Source organism: Tachysurus fulvidraco, chromosome 14 (assembly GCF_022655615.1).
Source record: "Tachysurus fulvidraco isolate hzauxx_2018 chromosome 14, HZAU_PFXX_2.0, whole genome shotgun sequence".
Lineage (NCBI taxonomy): Eukaryota > Metazoa > Chordata > Actinopteri > Siluriformes > Bagridae > Tachysurus > Tachysurus fulvidraco.
The window spans coordinates 20,371,489-20,394,474 of NC_062531.1; the positions used below are offsets into that span (position 1 = coordinate 20,371,489).

Here is a 22,986-nt window from a genome sequence, read left to right on the forward strand (position 1 = left end):
TGTCAATTTCTTCTACACATTTTTAATACAATTAATTTTCAGTTTTGAATTTCAAATATTTTGTGGTTGGAATAGGATAGGGTTTTAACCATGTAGCAGTTACAGTATATACCATGATACAGCTGATGGACTTGTGGAAGAACAAAATCAAGGAAAAATAATTGCAATTTGTTTGTTTATTCAAATGAAGAGATATATGATGTAAATATTTGTTAGCTCACTAACAAATTTAGCCTCATGGTACACTACATGAGCTTTTTTATATTTAAAAAAACACACATTCTATAAGCAAAAGCATAGGAACATAGAAAGCATAGAAAGCCCTACCAGTAAATAGAAATCAGACAGTATTTCATCATTTATATGAAAGATTCCGGCTTTTCGGTCTGCCAATCTACATGTCTACAGTCGAAGTATATCAAGAGAGTTGAGTACCAATTGAGTTACTGTCAGATATCTTTAAGAACCATTAATAATTAACACCCAGGCTAGTTAATTTACCATTCTAAACGATTCCTTGTGCCTCTACATACACCATATCACAAGGCAATTCTGTGCACAAAAAAGTTTTATACATGCTAATTAGACTTTGTATAACTACAACCACCTTTAAATACCATGATGAAATTAAATGAGTGGCAGTGGACTGTAGAAATGTACTACATCCTACTCATGGTTTGAGTATATGTCTGAATGGATGTCTGAAAGTATGCCGCAGTGTTCTTTTGTGGCTGAAAAATGATAACATAGGACTTTGGGATAAAGTAGCTCATCAGCATACCATATAAACTGCACAACTGTGCCACGGCATTAAAAAACTGGATGTACAATGCTGGTGGAAATTTAATCACTGTAAAATAAAAAGACCAGCTGATGAAGAACAGAAGCATGCTGAACGCTATCGCTTTAGCCTCGTTGTAGTTTTTGGGTAGGTCAGTGCTCATATAGGAAAAGAAGAAACAGAGGACATTGAGGAACCAAGTGTATGACACACCTAAAAAGTATGTCTGCTCTTTTCCAGGTGAACAGCCAAGGAGAATTGCACCTGTTGTGTATGTTTTAATAGGAGAGGGTATATTTAGACTCATCCTTAGAACACAAACGAACATCTGAATAAAAGAAAGGATGGCGATGACAATCCACTGGCCGTTATGTTGCACCCACAATCTGTTAATCTTGGGAAACTTGGAGGCCATTTTAAAGATGCAGAATACCTGAAAGGAGCGTACTGTCATGCAGGAAAGACAGATGGTGTAAAAAAAGTAAAACATCACAGTTCTGAAAATACAGTGGATCACTGTTGGCTTTCCCAAGAAAAAGAACACATTTATACTAGACAAAGCCAAAGAAGCTAGCATGACGAAACACATATGGCCTCCGGCGGATTTCACGACAGGTGTGTTATAATTGTATATGAACAGCATGATAATGGCAATACACAAAACCAACAGAATGGCAGCAGATACCATTAATAATATGGAAAGAGGGTTTGTGTGCTGAAGATACAGAATGGAGCGCTTCTGGCAAGATGTGCTTCCCTCTTCAGACCACTCGTCTACATTACACAAGACGCAAGTGTACGGGTCTCCTACAAGAAGGAAGATAAGCAGAGAGAGAGCATGTACACCTCACCTAAGAATATCTGTATTATTTTTGCATGAATGTGTGACTCCGCTATCGTCTCATGCGTGAAACAATCTTTTTCCACTATCATCCATTACTGTACAAGCAACGAAAAATGTCTCACAGCTTTCTTAAAATGCTTTGTTATTAAAAGCTCAGACTAGTAAACCACCTAGATTTGTATAATTTATAAGTGCAAGTCAGAATACTTACGTGTATAATTTACATAGGTGTTTTCTTTACACATCTCACATTGAAAACAACAGGCATAATTTCGGTCTGTTTCCCTTCTGAATCCCGCCATACATTCGACTGAGCAGTTTGCAAAAGGAACCTTGTGAAAGTAAGAACATCATTGTCAGTATGCACTTAAACTCGTGATGTAGTACGTGATGAATTAAGGGTATGGCTTACAGAGGCGTCACTGTCCCAGCCTATAATGGAGCTATTGATGGTGAAAGTAATTTCTGGATATGAGCTGTATGTGCCAATTCTCTCAAAGACTGGAGGACTGCGTTCAAGGCGCCAGAAGACCACGTCGTAGAAAACATATGGATCTCCATTTTTATCATATTTTATTTTACGGCCATTGAGATAAAAATCCAGCTTCTTAATTTCCTTCAAAAGCTGCAAAATATCAGGTTTGTACACATTTAATGAACAAAGACATTAGGCATATATTGTGAATATGTAATTATAAATCTATATCTATAAATCTTTTCCCTGGTTTAAAAACAACATACCTTAAAGGGGTAAACGGTAATGTTTTTGTTGCAACCATTTGCATCACATTGTAGTACTTTGTGTAATGCATTCGCTATGGTGTAGATGGCAGCATAAATAGGAAAAGAAAAGGTAGGATTTTCATTTAAAATTTCCTCTGGGCTCAAATGTAAGCAGTTATAACAGACTTGGTTACACATTTTTTCAACTGGCTGAAGAGTTTGATCATTTTCCGAGTATATGACATTGCTGTCAGTCTGTCCATGGTAGATGAACTGCTCAAATCCAGGAAAAGACACTTGCTTTTCTGTAATGCCAAAAATGTACCCAATGTTTTGTATTCCTGGTTCATTCGGAAGCTGCTTATTCATAGACCATACCTCACCAGCAATCCAAACTTTGTTCCTGATATTCTGCTTTATAGCTTCTCTGATTACATTTTTTGCTACTTCTTGGGAAGAAAAAACCACTATGACGTTAATGTTGCGTTTTTCAATTGCATTCAGCGTGGAAGTGTAGTTAGAGTCTGGGGAAAGTAAATCCTGAAGGGCCAAACATATATTATTTTTTTTGGCATATTGGGAAAAAAAAAACAGGCCATCTTGACTGTAGTCATCCTGACCGCCAATAAAGGCAACCCAATTCCATCCAAACCATTTAATAATGTGAATAATCACATCTATCAGGTTTTTATTGTTTGGCACTGTTCTTAAAAAAGAAGGGTACATTTTTTTATTACTCAGTTTATAACTTGATGATCCATAATTCACCTAAAAAGAATGGAAAAAAAGGTTAAATAGACTGTTATGGAAATTATCAAGGCAGCTAAATTTAAATGAAGTCAAGTGATTTCTTACCATTGGAATAAGGTCCAAATTGAATAAAGGTGCTACTGTCATTGTACTAGTGCTTTCATGTGGTCCTGTCACAGCAACTATTTTAGGCTTATATTTGTTGAAATATCTCTGAACCGGAATTGATCCATTCTCAGAGATAAAACTGAACACAGAGGGAAAATTCTGCAGATTTGAACAATAGTCAAAGATTTCATAGCCGAGTGAGACATTGGGTAGGAGGGTGGAAGAATTATTAATCTCTTCCACTGTAAACCTCATCATCTCGAACATCCGATAAGACGATTCATCGAATTGATATCTGGAGCAAAGGAACAAGGAACAAGAATCGACTTTCAGGTTTCTCTTAAGATAAAAATCTATGAACGGAACATTTATACAGTGAAATGAGTTTTATCTCTCACTCCAGAGAACTAATTGCTTGGATATGGAGAATTTGTTGTGTCATTGTTGTGTTGTGTATATAATAATAATAATAATAATAATAATATAGAAAAAAAATCTAATTCTTGGTGTGGTCAAAAATCAATCATAAATATCAAAGAAAATCTTATCAATTAGGATTATAAGTGCATCATCACTTTATAACTATATGTTGCACTTTGCAGACTGCTAATGAAAATGTTTTATAGAAACAAACAAATAAAAAAAAAGTCACTTACTTGTAACAATCAAGGGCCACTGGGTAGGTCTGTGGTACTGCTGAAGAAACACTATTTAATGAAAATAATCCACCTAACAAATAATCTCCCTGCAATTTAAATTCAGATGCAGAGCAGGTGACTTGATGAAAGAAATGATGACTAAAATCCAAAAGGAAAACATAAATGGAAAGCCACTGCATTTTGCCAGTGAAACATTTCATGACGAAGATGCGTTTGAAAAAGTATGAGTTTCCAAAATAATGTAAGGGAACTAATATCCATGTCTATTTTACATACGGGAATTTGAGTAAACCACCATGTGCATCATTACACATCCAGTTTCTGTTGAACACAGTGTTACATTAACAAATGTTGTGCTGCAGTCTCTAAAATTGTTAAATATACCTTAACACGTTAGTTTATAATACAGTGTAAAAGTCTGTGTTAAATCCAAAAGAAAGGACATACAAGAAAACCCAGAATTAAATGCATGGATTTGCAAATTGAATGCAGATGATTTTTGGTGCTTGTAGGAGCTTAAGTCCCCAACACTTGCTCAGATTTAAAGGGCAAGACATAAATCATCTAGGCAAAAATGTTGGTATGCTTTTAAGCATGTGCATTTGTGTGATATAAGGAAAAACAGAAGAGTTATGTTTTTTAAAAAAAACTGAGAATGTTAATGCAAGATGTGATCGACTGCATGCAAGAAGATGGATACTAAGTTAGGGTGGCAGGGAAATATCCCCATATCACAAAGACAAATGTGCAAAAACAAAGGTAGTTAAATAAGGAATCATTAAATACAATATATATTTTTTTGGTCATTAATGTGACAAAGTGGAAAGGTCCAGCGACAGGCACCTGTACTCTCACCACTGAAGACCAGGTTTGATTCCCAGCAAGGAAACAAACACAGCCACTGATGGGTTAACGCTCACTGCCTGCCAGTCCAAAGCCCAAATAAAATGGGAGAGTTGTGTCAGGAAAAGCATCCAGTGTAAAACCTGTGCCAAAATCAAATATGTGGATCGGATGATCAACTGTGGTGTCCCTGAACAGAGAGCAGCCACAGGATGACAACAACAATGTGATGTAAAGACTATTGGCATATGTTAGGCTTAACTATCAATGACATTAAGCATATCATATCAGTTAAATATATTTATAAACTCTCTCTCTATATATAATTCTCATTGCAAGACTTTATTAATGACAATGTGGATAGATTAATGAAGGTAATACTGTTGCCTCTCACAAACTGTTAGGCCTGAGCCTATACGATGCTTATATAAGATTATGGTAAATTAAAATGAACACAATACTACGACCACAGAATAGGTTGGTAATTTGATTTTATTTCAATTGATTTTCTAGTTAATAATAGGCAAGAACGATGGTTTCTTGCAGGATGTCCCCATCATGTATCTCATGTACCCCAAGTTACAAGAGACCACTAAATGGTCTGACATTTATAAAAATGATCTTGAATGATATTTCATGTGCTCTGCAGTCACCAGACCTCAACCCAGACAAACAACTAATAGATTCTCAAATGTCTGTATTGGACAGCATTCTATATTACCATCATCATGAGGGAATATGTTTTAGATCGCTTTTAACTATATTTAAGTTAGGAATCTATCAAAGTATTACAAAGATAAATAAATAAAAGTACAGCAATATTTTCGAAGCAACACTAGCAGATTACACACAAAAAGATACTTTATATTTTTGTTGTTAAAAAAATCGATTTTGTTATGATTATTCTTTAAGTACTTACTTATTGTCAATTACAGAACTACAGGTAGTTATTACTTAATATTCGACCATTACTGAGCCCTGAAGTCCAGAAGATATTTTACAAAATTCAATGGATATTTAGTTATGATTTCTATAAGTCTACATCCTGCTAATAGTCTGTGTATATGTCTGGATTGATGACTGAAAGTATGCCTGAGTGTTCTTTTTGGGTTGGAAAATAATGATGTAGGCCCTTGGCATATAGAAGCTAAAAATAATTCCATATGAACTTGACAGCTGTGCAACTGCATTAAAAAGCTGAATGTAAGCTCCTCTGAACACAATGTATGCTGTGAAATATGCAATCCAGCCCAGATAAAATACAAGCAAGCTAAACGTGATAGACTTTGCTTCATTGTAGCTTTTTGGAAGATCTTTGCCCATGTAGGAGAAACAGAAGCAGACTATACTAAGAAACCAGAGACAAGACCAAGCCAAGGTGGATGTAACCATTGATCCCATATCACACGTCAAAATAGTCTGATCTTTAAAAGATGTACTGTCATTGTAGGGTTTGGGCCTTCCAGTTAGAAGCCATATTCCACAAGCAATAAGCTGTATGAAAGAGTAGACATTAATACAAAGCCACTGACCATTGTTCTTCATCCACCAGTGGTAGACATCTGGAAACTGGGCAGCCATTTTGAATACGCAAACAATTTGAAAGGAACGAACACCCATACAAGAAAGGCAAATAGTGTAGAAAAATATGAAAAAGACATTCCGTAAAGCGCAATTCACTGGGTCTGGCACTCCAAAGTAAAAGAAAACCCCAATGTTGGCCAGAACCAGACAAAACAACATAAGGAAGCACATATTACCACCGGCAGACTTTACCACCGGAGTGTTGTATTTGATGCCAAAAAGGATGATGAGTCCAATGGAGATAGCAATGAAGGCCACAGCACATACCAAGAACAGCATGCACAGAGGATCGTTGAGATCAAGGAAGACGATAATGCGCTTTTTGCAGATTATGCTCTTTTCATCAGACCAGTAACCCTCTTCACATGGAGCACAAGTGTAAGCATCCTCTGAAACAAAACAGCATTTTTATAATCATTTATTTTAATCATAAATGCATCTGTCACAGAACCACTAGGGTTCTCTCTTCAGTTTTTTTCATCCTCTTTCAGATTTTCCCAGAGTCTTTATTTTTGGTACTGCTTAACTCCCTATCAGTCCCAGTTGTAAGGCTCCTATCTATTCCCTGAGTTATACGGACTGCTTAGGTTTCTCCTGGCTAGTTGTCTGACACCTTCTGCCTTGGTTCTCTCATCTACAATGTGGCGGCACCACCTGGTTTCCCAGACAGGGCAGTATCAATGTCTATATTGATCTCTGGTTGTGTTCCTCCTGCATACTTTTGTTTGCACCCAAATTAAAATATTACAAATGTTAAAAAAAATCATCTAGGAAAAAGAATAGACAAAATAAAATCTGTTCTTAAAGACTACCTGTGGTGTTGATGTATGTCTGAGCCTTGCATTTCTCACACTGGAAACAACATCTATGGATTGAAGTTTGTACTCTTTTAAAACCAGTTTCACATTCAACCGAACAATTAGAATAGGGCACCTGAAATGACAGAACAAATAAAATTACGGTTAGTTGATTTTGCTTTCTTATAGTCATCCTCATTTAGAATGTCCGAACTGTGAGTCAGATAGATAAATACTCAACCAACCAACTATTCCATGTAACAATATTCAAACACTCCTTACAGCTGAATCAACATATTCGTATGTACAAATAAATGACTTACTGTGCCATTTTCAGACCAGGGAACTAGGTCGTCGTTCATGGTGAAATTAATTGTTGGGTGGGTATTATATGCAGCCACCACCACAAATAGTGGGTTCTCTTCTGGTTTCCAGAGTACTACTGCAAGACTGGCGGGAGGATCCCCATATTGGTTAAACTTAATATGCTGGTTTTGCAATATGAAACTTGTCTGTCTCATATTTTGCAGAACCTTGATTGAAAAGGGAGGGCAAAAGTATTAATTGATGAGTATTCAACCCATTTCCACAAAATGTTCAAAAGAGTTAAAACTATGGTTCTAAACAGGGTACACATTTGTTCAATTGATATCCAAATGTATCTATTTGTATGCTTGCACAATTAATATATCTGGCTTTGGGAAGGCTCACGGCTAAATATAAAGCATACAGAAGATCAGATCATTCAGTTTAGGGAAATACCCATGAAGATTCAAAATTACAAATCTGGCAGCCATTTCAGAAAAAGGCCCAATTAGAAAATCTGAGATCTTTTGGAAAAATTCTGTAGTCTCATGAGACCATTTGGTCTAAAAGCAAAGCATAATATCTGGGACAATCCAAATGAAACCAAAAAACCCAGGTAGCACCATTAATGTGACCAAGCATGGTAGCATCATGCTCTTGCTTTTCATCAGAAAAGAAATGGAACGCTTTGTAGCCATAAGATGAAACCAAATATAAAAACAAATGTAGATGAGATGAAATGAAATGTAGTTTCAGTAGGCCAGGTATCTGCATTTATTTCCATCAAGATAATTCATTCATTCATTTTCTACCGCTTATCCGAACTTCTCGGGTCACGGGGAGCCTGTGCCTACTGTATCTCAGGTGTCATCGGGCATTGAGGCAGGATACACCCTGGACGGAGTTCTAACCCATTACAGGGCATGCACACACTCTCATTCACTCACACACTCACACACTACGGACAATTTTTCCAGAGATGCCAATCAACCTACCATGCATGTCTTTGGACCGGGGGAGAAAACCGGAGTACCCGGATATTTCCATCAAGATAATGAAGGCAAAAAATACCAAACAATGGCTTGAAAAAAAGGTTTGTATTTTGAAATGGCTGGGTCACAGCCCAAATGATAACATGTGGCATAACCTGAAAAATGGCAAAATCTAAAATGTGGAAAGCTCATGAATCTGCATGTAAGACAACACAAATATCTAATGGCTGAAAAGGACAATTCATATTACGGAAAGACAGTTGATTTCTTAATTTTTTAAATAAATCTGAGAACCCCTAATTAATTTATTACATTATCATGTTTGTTTACTTAGTTTTCTGTATGTGTTCTTTTACTAAGAAATGGCTTACCACATAAGGTGGTATGTCTTGATCTGGGGCACATCCCGCCATGCTACAGTTCAGCACTTGGTGGAGTGCATAAGCAAATGTGTACACAGCTGCCTGGATGGAGAACGAGTATGTCGGGCTTTCCTTTATAATGTCCTCTGGTTTCTCATTCATGCAGTTATCACAAAGTTGATTGCACTTCTCCGTGTCCTCACAATTCAGACAGTAGTCATTTTCAAGTTTTACTCTTGTTTGGTAGATATATTCATCAAATCCAGGCAAATTTAAAGTTGTTGCTGTAACACCAAAAATGGTCCCGACCTGCCCAATGCCAGGCCAAGTGGAAAGCTCTGCATCCATAGACCATGCATCGCCTGCTATCCAAACTTTGTCTCTTATGTTGATTCTTACAGCTGTTTCAACAAATGCTCGAGCAGTGTCTTCCAGTGTGAAGACTATGATCACATTGATGTTCAGTGAGTCAATCCTCCTGAGTATCTCTGTATAGTTGGAATTCAGTGTAATTTCATAGAAGAAAGCCAAGCAGATGCTGGTGTCTTTGATCGTACTCCTGAATAATTCAAGGCCGTTTTGACTGTAGGAGTCATCACTGCTAATGAAAGCTACCCAATTCCAACCAAAATGCTGAATGAGATTGATTATTACCATAATTATATCTTGGTTGGTTGGTACAGTCCTTAAAAAACTTGGATAGACCCACTTATTGCTTAGATCGTAACTTGAGGATGCATAGCTGATCTGAAATAAAAAACCCACAGATGTCTATAGAAATACTCAGGTTAAAGCATAAATAGGTTTTCTTGCCAGATTATGCAACTTCCTGACTTATTCTGAAATACATACCATTGGAATGAGGTCCATCATGAACAAGGGTGCAATGGCCAAAGCTTCTGTGCTGCCGTAAGGACCAACAAGTCCAATGACATTGTGTTTGTTCTCCTTTTCTGATACATTTATATGCCCATTGTCTGAGATAAAATCGAGAATTGAAGGAAAATTCTGATTGTACAAGCAAAAGTCAAAGATCGTGTATCCAAGAGTGACGTTAGGCAGGATGGTGGTGGAGTTATTGATCTGCTCCACCGAAAATCGCATCACCTCAAACATCTGATAACCTGACATTGTAAATGGCTGACTGTGGAGAAGAGAAAACAAACAATCAATCATTTTGAACGCATCTTTTATGATCTCCATGACATTTTTTTTTTTGCAGTATTATACACATTCTAGACACACACACAAAAGAAATCACTCTTTTGAAAAAAGTGCATGTACTCACTTGTAGCATTGAAGTGCCATAGGAGAATTTGGAATAATTATCTCACTGGCTGTATGCACAGGAAAAATTCCCCCAAGTTTATAGTCCCCTTGTAAGTTAAACTCACTTGGCTCACAGACATATTTGGCAAAGAAGTGAAAAGCTAAGAACAAACAACGCAACATTGTTCCTTGTGATGATGGCAGATCAATATGAGGGCAGTGATGAGCAATTAGACAGTAGCTGGAAGATGATATGGAAATAATTTTCAGAAACTACTTTGCATTTTGGAGGCAAATGTCATTTTGCATTCATTGCCTTCCAGAAGTATTAGCTCAACACTTGGAGGAAACGTGACACTTACAATATGCAACCGGTACTGTATATGTCTTCTCCCTTACGTTGCAGCTAATTGTTAAGCTCTTGAGACTATATTCTAATTTGCATTTGACAAGGAAATTAATTTTGAATATGTTTCATTACATAACATCTTACATAATTCTTCGACACACTAATAATTACATGTTCTATAGTACAAGATAGATACATAAATGCTTTTATTGATTGTATTTCAACTTTATTGCCATAATGGAAAACTAAGTTTATTTGGATCCAATATCCATTCCTGAGACGTTCATAATCCTTTTGATTTATGTTTAACATACAAAGCAAATCACATTCAAATCAACATTCAAGGTCTGAAACCCAACAAAGCAGTTGACCAGCTGGTGAAAAACCTAAAGAAAAATAACAAAATATAAGAACTTATCAAGACCACTTGCTTAAATTTTATTATAGATGTTGATATCAAAGATCAGAATTGGGGGTGGGGGTGGGGGGTGATTTCAGTGTTCATGAAAGCTAGGGTAATTGAAATAATCACTCTTTACAATCTAATCTAAAAAACAACAGATGTCCATGTCATGTTTCTTTCCCATCAGCCAAGTACAAAAATCTGAGGCTACCACGGTTTAACATGTGTGTACTCTGAGATGTTTTCCTCATTCTGATGTTTCATGCAAACACAATCTTTGAGGTTTTACAGTATGAAAGCTGTTGTGTTAAATGTATGTAAATACTGCCACAGCCTATATGTAATGCTCAGGACAATGTCTAGGGGGTTTCTTTGCTACACAGCCTGCTTTATAAAAACACATATGAATTAACATGAACTAACTAATGAACCTAGCAGGCAAATGAATCCCCAACAGCATTTAGTTAAGTTAGCTAGCTAGCTTGCTAACGTTACCTTTCTGGATAGTCAGTTGATAAGTCACGTGGCGTTTACGGCAGCCTGGCTTATTTAGTTAGTTAACGAAATTGGGCCTTGTTTACCAGTCTTTTAAGGAAGCAAAAATGAGGTAAAACCTTTAGTAGATTTTAAAAAAAAATAAAAAAATCCTTCATACTCACGCGTGTTGGTTGATGAATGTCAGTGATTCATAAATTGCAGCTCAAACACAATAAACTCCATAAAAGGTAAAGCACCCTGAGGGATGAGACACTATTAAACTATCAGTGTCGGATGTTATCTGACAGAGGTTTATGCCAATTGAACATGGGGACAAGGATCAGCCAGTTTGTTCATATCCGTTCTTGCATGCGCGTGTGTGTAATGTTCAACGTTCTGTCAGTTGTACCACTCATAGTGTAGTTCATGCAGCTAACAGCTGTTCACAGACAGACAGCCCGTCCTCCTCATTTCACACTGCAGAGTTTTCTATGTATTACTACAATTACTTTTTTAATTCTATATTTTAACCCAGAATATTATCTTCGTGTCAGAATATTAAAGATCAATAATAATTCTATAGCTCTTTTAACAATTGATGTCTTAACAAAGCTTTGCAGAAGTATATAAACAAAATATAAGTTTTAAAGGTTAAATTACTTTAAATTTAATCAATTAAATGACTTTTTTTTTAATCTAACCCTAATGAGCAAGCCTGAGGTGATGATGGCAGGGAAAACTCCCTGAGATGATATGAGGAAGAAACCAGGTTCCCATTCTCATTTGGATGACTGTGGACAGTAAATAATGTAAAAATAAATAATTTTCTTTCTACAAAAGTTAATAGTAGGTCAGCTTAATGTTTTTGTTTATTACAGACTTAATACTAATTCCTTCCTGCCAACGTCTTTGAATGTTTAGTGATGATGACCTGAGACCGGAGGGTTTGCATCAAAACATTCTGTTCTGGTGCCTATGTGGTGGAATAGACTTCCTCTAGATGTCTGAACTGCTGAGTGTATATACCTGTGCCTGAAATGTTTAACCTAGGACTTATATTTATTGTTATATATTTAATATTGCTGTATTAGATATGGACATCTGCCTAATGTCAGAAATGTGGATATAAATGTAGAAATGTAAAAAAAAAAATTACTCCAGAAGTTTTAATTTTTCTTGCTTCAGTAATTTATTGGATCGCTGCATTTACACAAGTGAATTATTACAGATTTACTATTATTTACTCGGGTCCATACTGTTCAATTTTAAGCTAGGAATCTCACAAAAAAAAAAAAAAGAATATGCAATATTAGTGCTTTATTCAGGAATTTTTTTCCAGGATTTTTTTTAAAACTCCTCGATTGAATGTTTATAATATGTGCTTTAATGGTTACATTTTAATTGAGTATGTATATCTATTCATAAACATGTTGTAATTGCAAATGGTTAGAGAATAGAAGCAGAAGAAAACAATTTACTAGGAGAGGCATTGCAATTTCTCTATGAAGCCATTCGTGACAGGCGTGTGCTGTGCGAGTCAGCTAGGAAGGATGGAAGGATGGAATCAACGTCCATGTCCACTTTACATATGTCAATTTGATTAAGCCACATCATGCATCATTACACGTCCACTTTCCATAATACAATGAGATAGACTTTAGTATCACTGTAATATACATGTAATATTACAAGCAAGTTTCATTTGTCTGCATAAAAGCAATATCTCTCCAAATGTGTTACTGATAATAACTTTAAACATCAATAAAATCAAATGTAGTACTGAAAATACAATTTAAATAGAGTAGAGGAAAGAACAATTGATGAAGGTGACAAACAAACAAACCTTTCACTCTCAGTTGTGATTTAGGTTCGTAACACACTATACTGTATACTTCACATTATCATTATTTTATGTTTAAACACAGTTGGCAGGTTATCATTTGCCATATGATTGTGAGTAGGATGCTCTCATTGCTAAGGGAAGGACTGTTTACTACCAGAATGTGATGAGGGTTTACAGAGGGTTTCCTCTGCCACAGTTCCCACAGTTTTACCTAACAAAGGGGAGGAAATATGCCGCTAGATCTACTTTAAAGGGCCACCTGTATTAGACTACAATTCTAAATAATATTATAGTTATAAATGTCCTGTTTCTTCCCCAAGTCCCCAGGTGTTGTTGTCTGTCTCTCATACTTCTGTTGTGTCATTGTTAGCTCCTCCCCTTGTCTAACTCCCATCAATATTTCTTGACATCCTGTATGTTTTTTTTGTTGTTGTTGTTCTTACTCTATTCACTGTCTTGGTCTGAACTCAGACACAAACTTTGCTGCTGTAGAGATAACCTTAAGCCCCTTAACATAATTGCGCCACCTGGTGTTTCATCTAGTCCATTTTCACACCCACAGTTTTTATACAGAATATGCATTAAATATGTTCTTTTTAAATAGTTTGTTCTGTTCCAATCTCTGTTTACTATGTATTTTTACAGCATTTCCTAATATTCCTAGCTTCCTGCCTTTTACCTTTTGTTCATGGATTTGGTCACTATGGATGAATGACTTGTATTTGTGAATCTGCCACACATACATCCATCTTCTATGGATTACCTAAGTCTACATCCTGCTAATAGTCTGTGTATATGTCTGGATTGATGACTGAAAGTATGCCTGAGTGTTCTTTTTGGGTTGGAAAATAATGATGTAGGCCCTTGGCATATAGAAGCTAAAAATAATTCCATATGAACTTGACAGCTGTGCAACTGCATTAAAAAGCTGAATGTAAGCTCCTCTGAACACAATGTATGCTGTGAAATATGCAATCCAGCCCAGATAAAATACAAGCAAGCTAAACGTGATAGACTTTGCTTCATTGTAGCTTTTTGGAAGATCTTTGCCCATGTAGGAGAAACAGAAGCAGACTATACTAAGAAACCAGAGACAAGACCAAGCCAAGGTGGATGTAACCATTGATCCCATATCACACGTCAAAATAGTCTGATCTTTAAAAGATGTACTGTCATTGTAGGGTTTGGGCCTTCCAGTTAGAAGCCATATTCCACAAGCAATAAGCTGTATGAAAGAGTAGACATTAATACAAAGCCACTGACCATTGTTCTTCATCCACCAGTGGTAGACATCTGGAAACTGGGCAGCCATTTTGAATACGCAAACAATTTGAAAGGAACGAACACCCATACAAGAAAGGCAAATAGTGTAGAAAAATATGAAAAAGACATTCCGTAAAGCGCAATTCACTGGGTCTGGCACTCCAAAGTAAAAGAAGACCCCAATGTTGGCCAGAACCAGACAAAACAACATAAGGAAGCACATATTACCACCGGCAGACTTTACCACCGGAGTGTTGTAGTTGATGCCAAAAAGGATGATGAGTCCAATGGAGATAGCAATGAAGGCCACAGCACATACCAAGAACAGCATGCACAGAGGATCCTTGAGATCAAGGAAGACGATAATGCGCTTTTTGCAGATTATGCTCTTTTCATCAGACCAGTAACCCTCTTCACATGGAGCACAAGTGTAAGCATCCTCTGAAACAAAGTACATAAATGCATTTGTCTCGAAAAATAGGTTTAGGGGCTGTTATTTATAATAATAATAATAATAATAATAATAATAATAATAATAATAATAATAATAATAATACAGATCTTTACTAATCATTTTTTGTATGTTTATTTTGCTAACTAAGGAATAAAAACAAAGGGACATATTTTTATAGGAAAATTATAAATGACATGGTTATAAATGTAAATGAAATGTTGCACTTGTTATATTTCTCCTTACCAGAAATATATTTTAATAAGATTTTAATAAGACAAAAAAAGCACCTTTCCATGTTACAAAAGAACCAGAAGGGTCAGATAACTTTCATATGAATGATTTTACATCTCTGTTACATAGAAACACAGTTGTTTAATCCCTTTACTAACCAACCAGCATTGCAAATAATATATATATATATATATATATATATATATATATATATATATATATATATATATATATATATATATATATTGTAATAAGTATACATAATCTACAATACTAAACCTTTGACATCAACAATAATAAAACAAACAAACAAACAAACAAATAAATAATAAATAAAAATTACCTGAGGTGTTGATGTATGTCTGGGCTGCGCATTTCTCACACTGAAAACAGCACTTATGTACTGAAGTTTGCACTTTTTTAAAACCACTATCACACTGAATAGAACAATTAGAATAAGGCACCTGGGGGACAAATCACAGGTGGTCATATTTTATGCACATCCTGAAAATACTTTAATGCCTATAACCGTGTTTGGAGCTTCTAATAAATAAATGACTTACTGTGCCATTTGCAGACCAGGGAACAGCACGACTGTTCAAGGTAAACTGAATAGTTGGGTGTGATTCATATGTAGCAGCCATTACAAAAAGGGGATTTTTGTTTGGTCTCCAGAGAACTACTGCAAGACTGGCTGGTGGATCACCATGCCGGTCAAATTCAATTTGTTGGTTTTGTAACGTGAAGCTCAACTTTCTCAAGTAATCCAGAAGCTTGAAAAAAGGACAAAAGTGTTAAATCCAATCCAAGCTGGTGTAGACCCCTGACCTGAACCCGTCTGAAAACCTTTGGGGACAACTAGACTCCTGACTACACCCCAGACCTTCACACATCAACAGTACCTGATCTCACATATATTCTTGTGATTGAATGGACCAATTCGGCACAGCCATGTTCCTTCCCAGAAGAGTAATTTATTATAGCAAGGAAGCAGACTTCATATGGTAAGAGATCAAAAAATTGTGTGTGTGTGTGTGTGTGTGTGTGTGTGTGTGTGTGTGTGTGTGTGTGTGTGTGTGTGTGTGTGTGCAAACATTTAGCCATGTAGTTTTATATATATATATATATATATATATATATATATATATATATATCTATATATATATATATATATATATAAAACAATATTCAAAAACACATAATTAAAATATAACAATTAGTATTCTTAACAAAAGAATATTTTTATTACATTTATTTTTATTTTATAACTCATGGTGTCCCAATTAAGTAGGTAATTATACGGAACCTACCTCATACGGTAAGATGTTTCGAGGTGGATCACAGCTTTCATTTCTGCAGTTGAGCGCTTGATGGAGTGCATAGGCGTAGGCATAGACAGCCGCCTGGATTGAAAACGAGTATGTAGGATTTTGGTTTATAATGTCCTCTGCGTTTAGGCTTGTGCAGTTTTCACAAACTTGATTGCACTTCTCTCCATCCATACAATTCACACAGTAATCGTTTTCACCACTCAGCCGTGTTTGGTAGACAAATTCGTCAAATCCAGGTAAATTCAGTGTTGTTGCCGTGACACCAAAAATAGTCCCAATTTGCTCGATGCCCGGGTAACTGATAAGTGTTTCATCCATAGACCATGTATCACCTGCTATCCAGACTTTGTCTCTAATATTGATCCTGATGGCTGTTTTGATAAATTTTTGAGCAGGGAGTTCTTGGGTGAAGACTATGATCACGTTGATGCTGAGTGAGTCAATCTTGTTTAGTATATCTGAATAATTGGACATTGAATTAAGTTCATAGAGAAAGGCCAAGCAGATGCTGGTGTCTTTAATGTTACTGCGAAATAATTCGAGGCCGTTCTGACTGTATGCATCGTTACTGCTAATGAAAGCTACCCAATTCCATCCAAACTGCTGAATGAGCTTAATTATGACCATAATTAGATCTTGATTGGTTGGTACAGTCCTTAAAAAACTTGGGTAGACCCACTTATTGCTTAGAACATAGCTAGAGGATGCATAGCTAATCTGAAAGCAAATAACAAAACAAGATATTTACATGCTTCATACAGTACGTTCTTCCCAAAACATGTTGTGTTTCTGATAACTGATACATACCATTGGAATGAGGTCCATCATAAACAAAGGTGCAACAGACATAGACTGAGAGCTTGCATATGCACCCACAAGACCGATAACATTGTGTTTGTTCTGCTTGGCTGATACATTTATTCGTCCGTTGTCTGAGATAAAATCGAGGATTGAAGGAAAACTCCGAGTTTTTAAGCAATAATCAAAGATCTCATAACCAAGAGTGACATTAGGCAGGATGGTGGTGGAGTTATTAATCTGCTCCACAGCAAACCGCATCACCTCAAACATCTGATAAGCTGACATTGAAAATGGCTGCCTGTGGAGGGATTTATGGGATTAAAAATAAAGGAATTGAATGACCCCACCGCCACCACCTCCACCACCACCCACATTTATCTAAACACCGTATTCATTTTACTGATTATTTTGCATTTCCCTCTATTCATCTAATCGGAAGACACAAAAACAAAGAAAGCCTTTGTACTCACGTGTAGCATTCTAGTGCCATAGGAGTTTTCGGTACCACAACATCACTGGCTGAATGTACACTAAAAATTCCCCCGAGTTTATAGTCCCCGGGCAGGGTAAACTCATATGCCAGGCATTCTTGTTTGTTAAAAATCAAAAAAGCCCAAATGTTCAAGAGGCAGCCTAAGAACACACAACGCAACATTGCTCCTTGTGATGAATGCACATTAGTACAGTAAACAGAGCAGTGGTCATGACAGGCAATTAGACAGAAGCTGGAAGATGATTTGGACCAACTTTACATAAAGCACTTTGCATTTTGGAGGTAAAAGTCATTTTGCATATGCTGCCTTCCAGATGTACCGATCTCACACTTGTAAGAAACTTACACCTCATTTATGCACGAAAGCGTGTGTTTCACTTGTCGTGCAGCTGTTTGATCGTGTGACAGCATAACCTTATTTACATTTTGGAAACAAGTGTTGTTTGCATATGCATTCACTTAGGAGACACTTGACATGTTCATCAGGTCAGAAGTCACCATATATTGATTGTAGGTGTACAATAAACATCTGGATTTGCTCTTTTTTTTTAACAACCATAATTATAGTCAGTTTTCCCAAACAAACAGAAGTAAATCTGAACCTAATCTAAACTTCCTTTTAAAATATGAGCCAAGCAGACATGTATGTGGTTTATATGTAATCATTATATAATTCTTATATCATATCATAATTAAAGCAAGAGCAACACACAGCATTGTTATTACAGTTGTTACAGAGTCAGTGGTACCTCCTAACTGCTAGCACTTTAATGGATAGAATTCATTTATGGAACAATTTTAATATTACTTTATGATGTAATATAATGCGGTTCATCTTTAATATTTCTATTCTCCAAATGACCTGCTTAAGCAATCCAAGTAGATATCATTGCATATATTGACATATGCAATGTACAGAATATAATATGTGAGACGGATGAACTTGGGAAAGGGAAACTATCCGACTGCTTTTCTAAAAAATTATTTTTGTAATACGAGTTTTATTTTCAAACCAATTTGAACGTTGACGTTTGCAGTATCAGTTGATCTTCAGTGTCTTCACCCAAAATAGTATGGCTTATGATTCTGATTATTTAGAGATAAAGCTGCAAAAATGTACATCTTTTCAAGCAAAAAGATCTCTGTATATTGTATTTTATAAATGATCAGCGTTACGAGATTAACATAAACCAAGCAAATCAGTGTATTAAACCAATTCCGAGACATATTTTACTCATTTCAAGCTTTGCTTTTTTCTAGAAAGAAATATTTATTAAATGAGCAAATCTAAATATAGACTATACGTAGAATCGTACATTTAATAATGGCATAGATAGATACTGTATGGATCCCAAAGGAAATTCAAGAAGGATATCAAGGAAATACTAGATATATGACTACTGACTATAGTCAATGTGTTGTCACTTAGATCTATGAATTAAATAAATTGTCTGTTGCTATTTTCATCATTATTTTTAAAAATGGTATATTGTCTCTGTCTCTGTTTATACCAAATAAATATTTTGAGTGAAACATGTACTTTTATTAAAGCTTTAAACCATCCCCATCTTTGCAGTTATGTGATCGAAAAACTTCTGGTGCATTGGTGGAAATATTATAACGTCTTTTTTTTTTTAATGTAAGAATTCCTCTCTTAAAGTTATCAGAAATAACCGATAAGCAAAGAAATAGATAAATGTATCTTCATTTGTCAAGAAAAAACAAAAGAAATTTAACTTGTTTCTGGATGTATATACACATAGTTTAATTATGTATATAATTTAGCATATACACACACACACACGAGTTAGTCAAGATGAGCAAAGTTTATGAGCAGTATTTCCTGATCACTCTGGGAGACGGCTCAGAGATACGGCTGATCAGTGGACAGCTGGCACTCTTTTGGCTCGGGGCCAGGCAGGACAGGATGCTTGGCCTTTGCTGGTGCTTCGCTGTGAATACAGAAAATAAACCAATCATTTGTAATACTGTAATACTATAACAATTATTACTTTAGACATGAGAGTGACAGGATACAGCTTTGCAAGCTAGCACACATTTTAATATTCATTGCAAAGCCTTCCCCTGTTATTTCTTTATGCATATGAGAGACCAAAGGCTCTTCCTGACCGTTCAAAGTGGGGCTTTAGAAAAGACCACATATGTAAATATTACTTGGTTAAAATATTTGATTATTCAACAACCCGCTCAGGAAGGTACAAAAGGATGAGATAATACACATGTATCACATGTATAGCTTTAATTAGTGGGCTAAAAACATCCTGAGCTGTTTAGTGGAGCTGGGAAATAATGATTTACATCTTCAATGTCAAACTATTTAATAACATATCTAAGCTAGAAACAGAAATCCAAGTTAAGCGGGTGAATTATTTTATAGATCAGTTAGTATTAAAACACACTCTTGTTTCTGTGGCCCCCTGTAATGAAGCTTGATGTTTTTCACAGAAACATTCACGGTTCCTGAGCACGTTCCTAAGACCCCGAGGTGCACAGTAAGGAATTATTTATGGAATATCTCCTTGAATCGCTGCATGTATATAATCCACCACATGGCCTTTATGGAATTTTAAAAAATAGAAACCAGGAGTTTATTATGTGGAGCATCCAAACTTTTTCGCAATAATGCAAGTAGTAACAATAAAAAGTAAATATTAAACTACACTGAAGTCCTTAAGATTGTAATCATTACATAATTATAGCAATAAAACTATTAGGGTTAAAATGTAGATATTTCTACCACTTTTTTCTCACCTGCCAGCTGCTAGGGCTTTCTGAGAAGACATTATAACAGTTGCTGGAACAGATTCCCGTCTCCCATCTCTGGTAAGGTAATAATTGTTGGCAAACTTATGGCTGGGACCAGCAGGAAGTTTAGGAGGAGGCTGAGTCCTGGACAACAATAATACAAGATATTACTAAACTAAAATATATATATCTATATCCATATCTCTCTCTCTCACTCTCTCTCTCACACACACACACATATATATATATAAATCTGTAATAAGAGAGTTTTACATTTAAAATGTTGAACTTGCCTTTGTTATACTTTGTATTTTTTGCACTTTCAAACTATGACTATAAATAAAGTAAAGCTCATATCAGCTATATAATAAAGCTAATAAAATTCATAATAAGGATAACCTAAAAACCAAAATGTAAATAAATACATACTGATAACATAAGTGTTAATTTGCATTATTCAAGTAGTCCTGTGCATTTAAGCGTTTCTCCTGCTTGAATACACCCAGGAAAGGGATGTTCATTTTGATGATAATTAATATGCAATATTAATTATATATAATATAATAACCAGTGGTAAACACGCAAATAAACCGGACTGTAGGACTGTTTCATTGGTTATACTCTGTATTTATTGTGCAATAACAGTGCCATGATACACTTCAGCCACTAGAGGTCAGTATAGTGCTGAGATGGAGGTGAGTTTAGCACTCGGCTAAACTCAGAGTCAAAAATGCAATCGTGTGAAATCCATTTATGTAAAGAAAAAATAACCTTTTTGCAACTTCTTCGTAACGCAACTGAAGCTTTGATTGAAGATTCCTCTTTGGAGATAAACCAGAAATAAACATGTTTAAATTCTATATTATTTAGTCTTGATGCAAGCACATCACACAGAACTGTCTCACTCTTCTGCCATCAGTATTAACAACCAGAAAACCAAGACAGTCTTCTATTGATTACACAACCTGTTGCTTTGCACCAAGGTATACATCACATATTCTTAAAGGAAGACCTTAAACTGCATTTAATGGCAACTGGATCATGACCCATCGTGATCAAAGTTGTTCTATTTATTTTTTGACATTTTCCAATTAGTATCAAGTTTGACTGCTTATTAACGCAAACATAAGCACAACATAAGTTTTCTGTTGATGGCAAGTGCAGAAATATTATATTATATATATATATATATATATATATATATATATATATATATATATATATATATTAAACACACAGAGTAAATAGAGAATTAGAATATATAATTTAAAAAATATAGAATATATTTGTATAATTAATATTACATTTATATATAGTTTGATCATATTTATAATACAAAAATATTACATATACACACATACACGAGTATGTGTGTGTGTGTGTGTGTGTGTGTGTGTGTTTGAGAACCATTGTTTTATGACAATAAAAAGACAATTATGTTGCATGCTACTATTCTGTTTAGTTACAGATAAAAGGTCTCGGGTAGCAAACCAATGATTTTGTTAGTTATTCTGCCATTGCTGCCAATACTGGCCCAGTGTAGTTTTGTTAATTGGGTCTTTTTAGCCACCTTCAAATCCACAATGGATATGAAAAATTCTCCTTTCCCAAGGGTGAATCAATGGGTGGGAATCTTTACAAGATGGTTATTAAAGGTGTTTCTTGCCCGTTCTTTATGTGGTGGACCAACATGATTATGAAACACCAGTTTGCTACCTGGAGTGTATATTAAATGTGGACCAGAACCTGGCTAAGTCAGGACCAGTATTTATTGGTAACTGTTTGTCCTGTAAACACTGATCTGTTCTGTTATGTTCTTCATATATAACCTTCATAATTAGACCCTGAGTGTGTTTTTGTCCCATCTATTAACAGCTCGTCTCTAAAGACCAGGACACACACAGAGGTATTATTATTATTATTAGTTATATATATATATATAAGAAATTATAAACAATCAAACCTATTTATAGCATTAGCACGATGCTAACGAAGTGACAGAGAGGTAGGGTATTTAGCAGAAATTGTACTCTGGTAAAAAATCATACACGTTTCTGACCATCTGTGCATATTAGTACAAAATCAGATGACAGGTTAGACCGCTCACCCCCGCCAAAAAGTTCCTTAATCTCTGGATAAACGTTGTCGCAGTCGCCATAGCTGATGTCAAGGTGAAAATAATATGCTCTGCACTGGTACTGTTCCGGGATCAGTTCTCATATTAAGGACCGGTCCTAGCCACAATGCGTATTTCGTCGCAACTGATCTGACATCAGCTGCGAACACTTTTATATTTTTCTCCTGCTAAGCTGTGGCGGAAGTAGAATTTCTTCTTCCTGCTTGAACGCGGTGACGTTCAGAAGTCAAAAGAGAACTTATCGCCACCTTTCGGTCCAGGTACGAACCGTAATGTGATCATATTCTGTACACAGGGATGTGTTTTTTTCTTGTGGTTCAATTGAATCGTTTTAAATAAATCATTGAATCATTGAATCATTCCCATATTTATGCACATAAATAACAGTGATTTATCAGACGATCTTGACGGCCAAACCTC

General features: G+C 35.7%; 4 protein-coding genes across 4 annotated transcripts; all 4 read right to left on the minus strand.

The window, feature by feature from the left end:
- Window positions 1-239: 239 nt before the first annotated feature.
- On the minus strand, window positions 240-4,044 carry LOC113656289 (taste receptor type 1 member 1). Its single transcript, XM_027167492.2, has 6 exons — window positions 3,863-4,044; window positions 3,204-3,501; window positions 2,367-3,116; window positions 2,038-2,250; window positions 1,837-1,957; window positions 240-1,588 (listed from the first exon to the last, which is right to left on the minus strand). The coding sequence occupies exons 1-6, from the start codon at window positions 4,042-4,044 to the stop codon at window positions 660-662; spliced, it is 2,493 nt and encodes an 830-aa protein (XP_027023293.2). The 3' UTR covers window positions 240-659.
- A 1,182-nt stretch (window positions 4,045-5,226) lies between these two features.
- LOC113656268 (taste receptor type 1 member 1-like) lies at window positions 5,227-10,201 on the minus strand. Its single transcript, XM_027167455.2, has 6 exons — window positions 10,038-10,201; window positions 9,602-9,893; window positions 8,759-9,496; window positions 7,413-7,622; window positions 7,105-7,225; window positions 5,227-6,681 (listed from the first exon to the last, which is right to left on the minus strand). The coding sequence occupies exons 1-6, from the start codon at window positions 10,199-10,201 to the stop codon at window positions 5,747-5,749; spliced, it is 2,460 nt and encodes an 819-aa protein (XP_027023256.2). The 3' UTR covers window positions 5,227-5,746.
- A 2,433-nt stretch (window positions 10,202-12,634) lies between these two features.
- LOC113656237 (taste receptor type 1 member 1-like) lies at window positions 12,635-18,155 on the minus strand. Its single transcript, XM_027167391.2, has 6 exons — window positions 17,641-18,155; window positions 17,177-17,468; window positions 16,349-17,086; window positions 15,602-15,811; window positions 15,382-15,502; window positions 12,635-14,794 (listed from the first exon to the last, which is right to left on the minus strand). Exons 1-6 carry the CDS (start codon window positions 17,823-17,825, stop codon window positions 13,860-13,862), a joined length of 2,481 nt encoding a protein of 826 aa, XP_027023192.1. The 5' UTR covers window positions 17,826-18,155; the 3' UTR covers window positions 12,635-13,859.
- Window positions 18,156-19,470: 1,315 nt separating this feature from the next.
- Window positions 19,471-22,736, minus strand: ndufa7 (NADH:ubiquinone oxidoreductase subunit A7). Its single transcript, XM_027166818.2, has 4 exons — window positions 22,537-22,736; window positions 21,201-21,250; window positions 20,436-20,573; window positions 19,471-19,615 (listed from the first exon to the last, which is right to left on the minus strand). Exons 1-4 carry the CDS (start codon window positions 22,585-22,587, stop codon window positions 19,528-19,530), a joined length of 327 nt encoding a protein of 108 aa, XP_027022619.2. The 5' UTR covers window positions 22,588-22,736; the 3' UTR covers window positions 19,471-19,527.
- Window positions 22,737-22,986: the final 250 nt, after the last annotated feature.